This window comes from Oryctolagus cuniculus, chromosome 2 (genome assembly GCF_051225735.1).
Source record: "Oryctolagus cuniculus isolate XC-2025 breed Fujian yellow rabbit chromosome 2, ASM5122573v1, whole genome shotgun sequence".
NCBI lineage: Eukaryota > Metazoa > Chordata > Mammalia > Lagomorpha > Leporidae > Oryctolagus > Oryctolagus cuniculus.
In genome coordinates this window covers 32,088,864-32,100,934 of record NC_142868.1, presented here as the reverse complement: position 1 = coordinate 32,100,934, position 12,071 = coordinate 32,088,864, and the positions used below count along the sequence as shown (strand labels likewise).

The 12,071-nt window shown below is 46.0% G+C and overlaps 1 protein-coding gene across 3 annotated transcripts in view; it reads right to left on the bottom strand.

Moving 5' to 3' along the window:
- TBC1D1 (TBC1 domain family member 1) overlaps window positions 1–12,071 on the bottom strand; it is a 219,400-nt gene that overhangs the window by 201,184 nt on the left and 6,145 nt on the right. For all 3 annotated transcript variants that reach the window (XM_089325244.1, XM_017350653.4, XM_051830768.3), the window contains exon 2: window positions 6,272–6,779. In XM_089325244.1, the coding sequence (XP_089181370.1) occupies window positions 6,272–6,688 (417 nt within the window). In that variant the 5' untranslated portion in view covers window positions 6,689–6,779. The remainder of the gene's footprint in view (window positions 1–6,271; window positions 6,780–12,071) is intronic.

The window sequence follows — 12,071 nt, the reverse complement described above, 5'->3', positions numbered from 1 at the left end:
AAATGTCACCTATGGTCTCACAAACCAGTGCTAGCGAAGTTAAAGTGTGTCTTGCTGCAGTAATTTGCAGAGTTCTTGATGCGTTAAGGTACATGCAAGAAGGGACTATAAAACACAGTTTCCCTAAGAGAGCAGTTCTGACTGTGGTCTGCACAACTCAATATAAGCCAATATTTCCCAAATAATCAGCGTATGCTGGTCCAGAACCCCACACTCTTCCAACATTCATTAAAGCACAACAGGGGTCAATGAATTTCATATAACAAACTGAAAAGATGCTCTGAAATGGTTTCAGAGTCCATATTGCAGCTAACCTTTAAATAACTACCATTAGTAAAGTTTGTTATAGTATCAAAGAAAAACACCCTTGGGGCTGGCACTGTGGTGCAGTGGATTAAAGCCCTGGCCTGAAGCACCAACATCCCATGTAGGTGCCAGTTCTAGTCCCGGCTGCTTCTCTTCTCATCCAGCTCTCTGCTATGGCTTGGGATAGCAGTAGAAGATGACCCAAGTGCTTGGGCCCCTGCAGCCATGTGGGAGACCCAGAAGAAGCTGCTGGCTCCTGACTTCAGATCGGCGCAGCTCCGGCCATTGCGGCCATTTGGGGAGTGAACCAGAGGATGGAAGACCTCTCTGTTTTTACCTCTCTCTGTAGCTCTGTCTTTCAAATAAAAATAAAATAAAATAAAAAGGAAAAACACCCACATTTTTCTAAAAAGGTTAACACGCTTCTCCATTTTCCCATGACGTATCTGTATGAAGCCAAATTTTCTCCATATACACAACTGAAATGAAGTATCACACCAGAATGAATGGAGGAGCAGAAGTGAGAATCAGCTCATCTTTTGCTAATGCAGACATTACAAAGATTTGAAAAAAAAAAAAAAAGTAAAACTACACCAACATTATTGATATTTATTGAAAATATAGCTAATATGCACAAAATACTATTTATATTAACATGTAAGAGGTTTACCACATTTATTTTTATTATTTAAAAATTTTTTGTTTGTTTTTATTTATTTGAAAGGTAGAGAGAGACAGAGAGATAAAGTCCATGTACTGGTTTACTCCCCAAATGACCTTGGACCAGGCCAAGGTCAGGAGTTTGGATCTCCCACATGGGTGGCAGGGACCCAAGTACTTGAGATATCACCTGCTGCCTTCCAAGGTGCCCATAAGCAGGAAGCTGGAAGCGGAAGTGGAAGCGGAGACAGGACTGAAACCCAGGCACTCCACCCGATACGGGATGCAGACGTCCTGAGCAGCCTCTTACGTGCTACACGAAATGCCTGCTCACTTTCATTTCTAAATAGATTAATGTCTTTACAACATCTCAGTTTTAATTTCAAATACGGTGAGTGTTGATGGGTATACCCACATAAGTGAATGCTCTTTGGGATCCTCAATAATTCTGAAGAGGGAAAAAGGGTCCTCCAGCCGAAAAGTGCGCACTGCTGCACCAACGCACTGGATCGTGGCCGCCCTTCTGGGCGGAGCAGCTTGAGTCTGTGCTGTGGGACGTGGAATGGGAAAGACAGTCTCACCGTGTGCTTGTAAAATTATCCCTTATATGTCTCTTCTGCTTACATATTCTTCAGCAAGTTAATTCAGTTGCTGACCACAGGGCTTCTTCTCAGGGTCATTCTGTGCTGATGACCTTGGCGGTCAATGCATGTGGCCCCTCTGGTGAGGCCCCCTGATGCTGACCTCATCCGTGCACAAGAGGCCTTAACCTGAACAATTATGTCACTGAGCAAATGTCGCAAATGCTCCAGAGAAATGACGGAGAGGCTAGCACGCTGCTACTCTGATAATCCCGTACTATGACGTACCAGTGCTAGTGATGTGCCAAGAGCGTACCGGACATCACGCCAGTGGAACGACGGCCAGCACACTGACCGTTCAGTTTCCAACAAGAGCACAGACTGAGGTACCTCGGCTGCAAACGACACTTTCACGAAGTGAACAGGATGATAGCGATTTATACTCTGAGTAATGACATTGTGTGCTTGTGAGAATTGTACGCAAGCCAAAAGTAACTTAAGAATGAATTCATATTTCAGCCATGGCATTTTAGCGTATAGAATAAAGCCAGCTCTCCACTTTGGATAAGACTGGAAGCTCCAATTACAGAATTTAGTTAAAATTGCTTCCTCCTCTCGGGTCTCTCAATGATTGGCCACATCCTGTTCTCAGAGGGCTGTAAGAGGTTTTGGGAAAGAGTCAAAAGCATAAAGTACTGAACAGCTCTTAATAAGAGAGGGAAGAGATGTGCAATTCGGGACATGCTCAAGCTGACTTACCTCAAACGGTAGAGTTAGAAACATACCAGGGGATTCCAATTCAATCCCATCAAGGTGGCATGTACCAATGCCATCTCACTAGTCCCAGTGATCAATTTCTGTTCACAATTGATCATAATGATAGGACTAAGAACCAAAGGGATCATATAAACAAGAATAGTGTCTGCAAATACTAGCTGATAGAATAAAAAAGGGAGAGAACGATCCAACATGGGAAGTGAGATACACAGCAGACCCATAGAATGGCAGATGTCCTAAACAGCACTCTGGCCTCAGAATCAGCCCTTAAGGCATGCAGGTCTGGCTGAAAAGCCCGTGAGAGTATTTCAGGCATGGAAAGCCAAGACACTCTGGGGAAAACAAACAAACAAACAAACAAACAAATACCTAAATGAAAGATCTCCGCGAGTGAGATCCCAGTGGAAAGAATGGGTCAAAGAAGGAGGTACCTTTCTCTGAAGGGAGGAGAGAACTTCCACTTTGACCATGGCCTTGTCTAAATATGATCAGAGTCAGTGAACTCACGGGGCTTCCATAGCCTTGGCAGCTCATGACAAGAGCCTAGGGTGATTACTGAGGCCATAAACAAGAGTGTCAATTTGTTAAGTCAACAACAGGAGTCACTGTGCACTTACTCCTCATGTAGGATCTCTGTCCTTAGTGTGCTGTACATTGAGATTTAATGCTATAACTAGTACTCAAACAGTATTTTTCACTTTATGTTTCTGTGTGGGAGCAAACTGTTGAAATCTTTACTTAGTGTATGCTAAACTGATCTTCTGTATATAAAGAGAATGGAAAATGAATCTTGATGTGAATGGAAGGGGAGAGGGAGTGGGAAAGGGGAGGGTTGCGGGTGGGAGGGACGTTATGGGGGGGAAGCCATTGTAATCCATAAGCTGTACTTTGGAAATTTATATTCATTAAATAAAAATTAAAAAAAAAACTCTCCCCAAGGAAGCAGTCCTTCCACGCTGCTGGCCTGGCACACAGGTTGCACAATCCTCTCTTTTTCATTCATTCTGGAATCTGCCCAAATCATAGGAGCCACTAAGTAGATTTATGCAGTATTATTAAGTGTCTAACTTATAAGAGTTTGCTCAAGGATGCCCAGTGTCTCATCCTTGAGAGCTGAAGACACACATCCCAGTATATTTTTTCTTTTTCCCTAAGAATGGAAATGAAATTAATGTATAATCTGCTTGTAGTAAAAGATTCTTGAATAAAAAACCTGGTAGCCATGAATGCTTACCGACTTTCAAGTCCTGTTCTACCTCATTTCTTCTTCCGAGCACCTCTGTGAGATAAACATCCCCAGGTCTGGATGAGGAAACAGACTCAGCTGCCTGAGGTCACCGAGTTTGCGAGCAGCAGAGATAGGAATGGAATCCAGGAAGTTTTCCTCCTGCCCCCCTAAGCTGATGCTGCAGTGTGCATTGGAGACGCTGGGACAAGAACATGGAATGATTTATAGTAAGACAGGTGGTGGATTCTGTGGGTAAGATGGTTTTCCTGAAGTTCACATTACCCTTTATTTCCAAAAGCTTGCCCTACATTCTAGGAGTGACTCCATTCTCTTTCTATCACGTCTTGCTCTTGGAGTATATGGTTCTATTCCCTACTGATGCTTCTGCCTTCCTACTAGCCTCTGCTAATATCCTCTCTAATGATGCCTGGAACAGCAATCACGGAGACAATGAGTACAAGAACCAAAAAATTGGGGTCAGTGCTGTGTCGTAGTGGGTAAAGCCACAGCCTGCAGTGCCAGCATCCTATATGGGTACCAGTTTGAGTCCAGGCTGCTCCACTTCTGATCCAGCTCTCTGCTATGGCCTGGGAAAGCAGTAGAAAATGGCCCAAATCCTTGGGCCCCTGTACCCACATGGGAGACCCAGAAGAATCTCCCATCTCCTGGCTTCAGATCGGTTCAGCTCAGGCCATTGCTGCCATTTGGGTAGTGAACCAGCAGATGAAAGACCTCTCTCTCTCTCACTGCCTCTGCTTCTCTGTAACTCTGCCTTTCCAATAAATAAATAAATCTTTTTTTAAAAAAGAACCAACAAATGAACATACAAAAGTGAATCTCCATCTTTTGCCACCCACCCTGCACTGTAGATACCAAAATCCATAGAGCTCAAGTCCCTTATATTAAAAAATGGCATAGTATTTGCATATAAGCTACACACATCCTCCTGTAAGATTAAATCATCTTTTTAATGACTTGTGAACCCGATTCAATGTAAATGTTATGTAAATAGCAGTGACACTGTATTGTTTAGGGAATAATGCCAAGAGAAAAGGTCTGTGTGCATTTGGCACAGATACTTTTCCTGAATATTTTCATTTTTGGTTGATTGATTCTGTAGATGTGGAATCTGCTGATACCAGTGACCAACTGTACATGGACCTAAAGGATTTTATTCCCATATGAGGTTCTTATAATCATGAGACTATGCAAAATATCCTAAAGGGGTGCAACACAGAACATTAGCATTACTATTTGCATTTACTGTTTGAAAATATGAAAACCTTGGGCTTTACCGCCATTTACCATATGGAATGGCACTGGCATCCTCCCCTGGTGTGCACGGCTCAAAGCTGGAGTTACAGGTTTATCTGGCACCCACAGCAGCAGAGGGATTTCTCAGCCCACGAGGTTAGCTCACCAATTTATTTGTCCTCTATATATTGGACCAAAGTGCATTTTTCATGGGCCCAGCTGAGAAAATGGCTAAATGGATGAGATCTTCAAATTGATCTAAGCTGATTCTCACAAAATGGACAAGAAACTTCAAATGAATTCTGCACAGAGCTACAAACGATGCTCAGAACAGGACAAGCACACAAATCACCGAGAAAATTGCAGTCGCTGGAACACAGCCTGACTCAGGTGTTTTTCTCAAATGCAACATACGATAAAACAATAACAAGCTAGTCAGTGCTGACGTGAGGTCAGCACCAGGAAGAAAACACAAGAGAACCCCTCATGGTATCAAAACCTAGAAGCCGGCGCCGTGGCTCAATAGGCTAATCCTCCACCTTGCGGCGCCGGCACACCGGGTTCTAGTCCCGGTTGGGGCGCCGGATTCTGTCCCGGTTGCCCCTCTTCCAGGCCAGCTCTCTGCTATGGCCAGGGAGTGCAGTGGAGGATGGCCCAGGTGCTTGGGCCCTGCACCCCATGGGAGACCAGGAAAAGCACCTGGATCCTGGCTCCTGCCATCGGATCAGCGCGGTGCGCCGGCTGCAGCGGCGGCCATTGGAGGGTGATCCAACGGCAAAGGAAGACCTTTCTCTCTGTCTCTCTCTCTCACTGTCCACTCTGCCTGTCAAAAAAAAAAAAAAAAAAAAAAAAAAAAAAAAAAAACCTAGAGTCATATCCACTGTTCTCATCAATGGCCTTCGCCTACAGGAACACTATGCCTGGGGAAACTGGCTGAGCGTATTTTCATACAGCTTACAAATAGCAGCATTTTTTTCAAGGGATTTAAAAACTGTGGGGATGACCGATCTAGAACTTTGCTGCCCCCAGTGCAATGTGCAAAGGGGTGGCAGTGCATCACCTGACATATGCTGAGAAACGCAGTCCTGGGTCCACCCCGGACCTACGGAATCAGGATTTGCACTTTAACAAGGGCTCAGTTTGAGAAGCGCTGCTCAAGAAAATACATCTTAAAGAACTCAAATCCTAACACTTCAGCTGTGAGCTGAACTTCTAGACAGACCTCTCTGACAAGCGTTTGAACTCAAACTTTTAACTTCTAGTATCTGCCATCAAATGGCCTTCAAAGGAAACAATGAAGAAACAAGCCACACAAACCAAAAATCCAGATACTCTATAACTGTAACATTATTTCCTTATACATTCCACTGTGCTTAAAATAAACTACCTGATCCCCTTCCCCAACCCCATTCAATAAAAAACACAGAGCCACGTCATCACCGTGGCGATGCCCTCCGCAACTTACTTTTGTTTGATCGTCAGCCTTGAACACGTAGCAGATACTCTGCCGACGGGCGGCATCCTCCTTAATCAAGCAAGCAAAGTAACTGGGGTCATGACTGTTGTGAATCAGTTTGTGCACATGCTGAGGCTTGTACTCAAAGATGCTGGAGCAGATCAGTGGGTCCCACGGTTGACTCTTGCCCAGGTCGGGTTCACATCTCAGTCCGGAGGGCGAAACACAAAGCCGCACTTGCTTGGTCACGGGCTCCTTTCTGGAGGTCTGCCCGCTGAGCCTCCGGACCTCTGCCACAACCCAGGGCAGCATGGGCATGGTGGTGAGAGCGTGCACCGGCAAGGAGCCCACCAGCTGAAGGCCGAAGTCCACCGAGGCCTCGTTAGGAAAGGCGTGTTTCCTCGCCGTGAAGGTGATCGGTTCCATCTTGGGAAAAGGCAGGGGGCTCAGCAAAACCTTGCACTGTGTTTCTATTTTCAAGCGAGCAACCTATTTCACACACGTCTGAAACAGAATCCTGAGGGAGAAAAACAGACATTAGAATTTAATGAAGTCGTAGCCATAGCTAGTTTCAAAGAGCTATTATTTCAGAAGAACTTAAGAGTCTGAAACCCACATGTAAGAAGAAATGGATATTAGTTTCAACAAGCTGCTCTGTCTAGAAAGAGCCTTCTTGAAATTATATTACATAGAAAGGCTACAAATGGTGCACGTGTCACACTCATTACAGGGTACAAAGACCCCACTGGGAAACTGTTGTTCAATGGACGTCTCACAGCGCTGCGCTGAGAGCGTTTGTTTTTTTAAGATGTATTTATTTATTTGAAAGGCAGAGTTACAGAGAGACAGAGGCAGAGAGAGCGAGGTCTTTGAACTGTTGGTTCACTCCCCAGATGGCTGCAATGACCGGAGCTGGGCTGATCTGGAGCCAGGAGCCAGGAGCCTCTTTCGGGTCTCCCATGCAGATGCAGTGGCCCAAGCACTTGGGTCATCTTCCACTGCTTTCCCAGGTGCATTAGCAGAGAGCTGGATCAGAAGAGGAGCAGCCAGGACACAAACCAGCACAGCACTGCAGGCAGAGGCTTAGCCTACTATGCCACAGCGCTGGCTCCACGTTGTTTTATTTAATTTGTGTCCTACAAGGCCATCACCCCAACATCTTGCCTCTCCTTGTCAGTCAAAGTCAGTGTGGCTTCTACTAGACTCAGACTCTCTCAACAGCATTTCCCTCTCTATGTTCAACAACCACATTTGATTCACCCTAAAGTCCTCTTGACCCACTGGATGCTGTCTGAAGCTGCATTGTCCAGTTATCTCGAGTATTCTTCCTTACTCATCCACTCCCTGCACCTTCAGTTGCTCCGAGCAGACACATGTGCTAAGGAGAAACTACGCAGGCAGGGATTTCATCTGCCTTATACACCCACATGGCTCCCGGGCCTGGCACAGTGTCTAACTCAGAGGATGGGTTCAATAAATATTTTCAAAGAATGAATAAGGTTCACCCATCTCAAAAAACCCCACTGTGTTCCCTTATCTTCAACCTCCCCCTCTCCCACCCATCACAACCCTTCCTTCTCTCCATTTTCTACGCACATATCTGGAAGGTACAGTCTACACTTACTCTCTCTGCTTCCTACTGTCCATCCACTCCCGCCGTGTAAGTTCTCTTTGCCCTACAATTGCTCCCATTAAGGTCTCCCTGGTCCTCCAAGGTTGGGAAATCCAGACAAGGCGTTTTAATCCTTAACTGCTTTGCCCGCTCTGATGGACTTCCCCACATTAACCAGCTTTCCTCCCTGAAACACTTCTGCTTCTCATCTCACCTTTCTGGTGGCTTCTTTTCAGGTCCTCTGAGTGCTTTCATTCCCCTGCACCGCCTCCTCACCCCAGCTGCTTTTGTTGATAATCTCACCCAGTCTGCTGCTGCCAACAATCACATGGTATCTTCCTGCTGGTGACCACCGCCACTTTCTTTCACCCAGTGCCAGGCACTTTGCATGTGTTGTCGCTTTATTGTCATCAGACCTGAACAGCTAGAGATGACTACGAGACGCTAGGGAATAGTGGCTTGAGCCACTCATCACAGGCAGACATGCCAAGTTTGCACCAGACTCGCAAGCCCATTCTGTAGACTGCCGCACAAGACTGCATCTCCCAGGAACACCCTGATGGTTCCCAAGTGGTTTCCTCCACGGAAGCCTGAGTTCCAGATCCCCATAACATCTAAGCTCTTCTCCCTGGCAGGCAGGTCTCTTTGGAACTGCATGTTTCGATATCTCCAACTCTATATTCTCCCCCATGATGCCCTCTTTGATGCGCTTTGGTTGTGCAGACAGACAAGTAGTTGCGATTCCTCACCCAAGATGCGCCACAGAATTATTACAAAGGGGAGATCAGAGATGTATCAATTAGTCTAGATGAGGCAGTTGCAAATATGGTGGCAGCAAGCAGAGCAGTGCATACTGTTCCTCTCTTCTTGGAACACGATAGCTGTCACAAACTGTAAAGCATTAGAGGTTTCAGCTTACTGCAAGCCAACAAGTCAGCCTGCTACTGGTTAACCTGCTGGCAGGAGACATGAGACTCCCAGGTCATGGAGGAGAACCAAGCACTCACAGCAATATCAGCAGCCAGAGAATAAGCATTGATGTCAATTCTCTGATCATTAATCGCCAGAGGCTAGGTGACACCTGTATCACAGTGAATGATCTTCCACCTGCTGGTTCACTCCCCAAATGGTCACAACAGCCACCGCTGGGCCAGGCCGAAGCCAGGAGCCAGGAGATTCCTCCAAGTTCCCCATGTGGGGGCAGGGCCCCAAGCACTTGGGTCATCTGCTGCTGCTTTCCCAGGTGCATTAGCAGGGAGCTGGATGGGAAGCGGAGCAGCCAGGCCTCAAATTGGTCCATATGGAATGCCCACATTACAGGTGGTGGCTTAACCCATCATGCCACAATGCCAGACCCTATTTTTTATTTTTCTTTGTTTTACATAGGCACATATACTAAGCACAAACTTTTATAATACAATTTGAACATAGTTCAGAACTAATTTTCTTATTGCAAATTCTCAAAAGTCCAGAAATCAATCAATACTTTATTAGGGCTCAAATATATTTCATGAAAGTGTAGTCCCTGATTCTTCTCCTTTAAACAACAGCTTCTCTGACAATGAAAACAGACTTGAAGTTCTTATAATCCCATAAGTAATGACCTCTCTTCCTTTTTTCTCTTTTTTGTCTACAGGTGAAAGTGACATTAAATATCTGGCTTGATTTCCTCTCCTGTAACTGGATCTGTTTCAAGTTCTAACCGTTGACAGCTGCTAATCCCAAGACATGTTTGAAGTAGAATTATTACAAAGGGTAGATTAGGGATTTATCAATTATTTCAGATGAGGCAGTTGTAAATATGGTGGCAGCAAGCAGAGCAGAATTACTGCCTATTCTCTTTTAAGGCTGGATATGTACACAGTGCAAAAAATTATACAATTTATTCATTTAAATCACTTGGTAATAATCAGTCATCAATTAGTGATGCCATGTCATTTACAAAACTATTTGCCTAACGTTTTCACTTTTGAACCAGCTGTGGCACATCCTTAGTTTCTCTGTAAAAAGCAGATGAAAGGCAGATGTTTTGTCCAGCAGTTAGGACTGTGGTTAAGATGCCTGCCTCCTGGGCCGGCGCCGTGGCTCAATAGGCTAATCCTCTGCCTTGCGGCGCCGGCACACCGGGTTCTAGTCCCAGTCAGGGTGCTGGATTCTGTCCCGGTTGCCCCTCTTCCAGGCCAGCTCTCTGCTGTGGCCCGGGAGTGCAGTGGAGGATGGCCCAGGTGCTTGGGCCCTGCACCCCATGGGAGACCAGGAGAAGCACCTGGCTCCTGCCTTCGGATCAGCGCGATGCGCCGGCCGTGGTGGCCATTGGAGGATGAACCAACGGCAAAAGGAAGACCTTTCTCTCTGTCTCTGTCTCTCTCTCACTGTCCACTCTGCCTGTCAAAAAATAAAAATAAAAAAAGATGCCTGCCTCCTGTGTCAGAGCACCTGGGTTCAATACCGGCTCTGGCTCCCGACTCCAGCTTCCCTCTAACACATAGCCCTGGAGAGCAGTAGTGATGGCTCAGTTGGGTTCCTGCCACCCATGTGGGAGACTTGGATTGAGATCCTGCCTCCCGGCTTTGGCCTGGACAAGCTCAGGCTGATTCAGGAAACTGGGGAGTGAATCGAAGGATAAGAGCACTCTCCCTCTTCCTGCCTCTCAAATTAAAAAATAAAAAAGTAGACTAGACCTTAACACTACAAACTATCAAATAATATTAATCCTCAGATGTACCCCAAAATATTTATAAACAATTCAAGTTCTGCTCATGCAAGATCCATGGCAACTTAGACTAAGTGAGTGTTACTTTCCAATAAAAAGGTCCATAAAACAGGTGAATTACTCAAACAGCACCAACAACCATTAGATGATTTTTTAAAGCCACAACATTTGCAGTCAATGCCTACCCATCCTTAAGCCCCAGGTAGAAGCTCTTCTTTCAGGAAAGCCTCTTTTCTTCACAGCCTCATCAAGAAATGCAACGACCCTTACTCCAGCGAGCCCTGCTTACGTTCTCAGTAGGAACGTCACCCATGTCCGAGCCCTGTACCCCCAGAGAGACCTTCACGTTCTACCCGACTCCCACCTACAAAGACCCTGAACAGAGTAACACACATACCCTTCCCTGAGAGCTATCTCAAGAATTGCGTTAGTGAATCCTGCCATGCCACTTACCCCTGGAAGCATGCTTAGAATCATCAAACATTAGAGTTTGCTAGGTCATTTTAAGTCATTCAGGTTTTTTTTTTTTTTTTTTTTCTCAAACAAGGCTACTGGGTTATGCATAAGTGGCTTGGCCAAGTTTGGTGACAGAATTAGGACAATCCAAGGCCTTGACTCCCATGCAGGTGCTGCAAAGAACCCCAATTTCTTCATGAAAACACTTTCCAGTGTGAAGTGGAAAGAGCAAGTTACTTCACTTCTCCAATTTTTAAGTTTATTTAAAGAGAATAAAGCTAGATCATCTCCCAGGTGTCCTTCTATCTCTAAAAATCTGGTGAATCTAATTTTCATAATGGATGATACCAAATGTCCCCAGCATTGTGTGGGGATGGCAAAGCTGCTCCCACCTTCCCCTTCAAGAACATTCATATGGGGGAGGAACATGAAGAAAGAACGGGATTTATTGATCAGGGTGGGTGTCAGCAAGCTGCCTCCTGGGAAGCCCCTGTCTTCCCAGCATCCTCTACTCCCTCGTCACAAACCACAGAGAGCAGTGCAGGGACTTTCCAGTGCTAACAGAATGCCAGCCTCTGAAATTTCACCCCTTACCTTTGGAGAATGCTGGTGGGGTGGGGGCACTATGGTTTGGATATGGTTTATCTTCCAGATGCTAGGAGGTTGGTCCTCAGCCTAACGGTATTGAAAGCCTGTGGGATTTTTTTTTTTTATTTGACAGAGTTAGACAGTGAGAGAGAGAGACAGAGAGAAAGATCTTCCTTCCATTGGTTCACCCCCCCAAATGGCCACTACGGCTGGTGCTGCGCTGATCCGAAGCCAGGAGCCAGGTGCTTCCTCCTGGTCTCCCATGTGGGTGCAGGGCCCAATCACTTGGGCCATCCTCCACTGCCCTCCCAGGCCACAGCAGAGAGCTAGACTGGAAGAGGAGCAGCCAGGACTAGAACCCAGCGCCCATATGGGATGCCAGTGCCACAGGCAGAGGATTAGCCAAGTGAGCCATGGCGCCGGCCCCAAAGGGTTGTGGG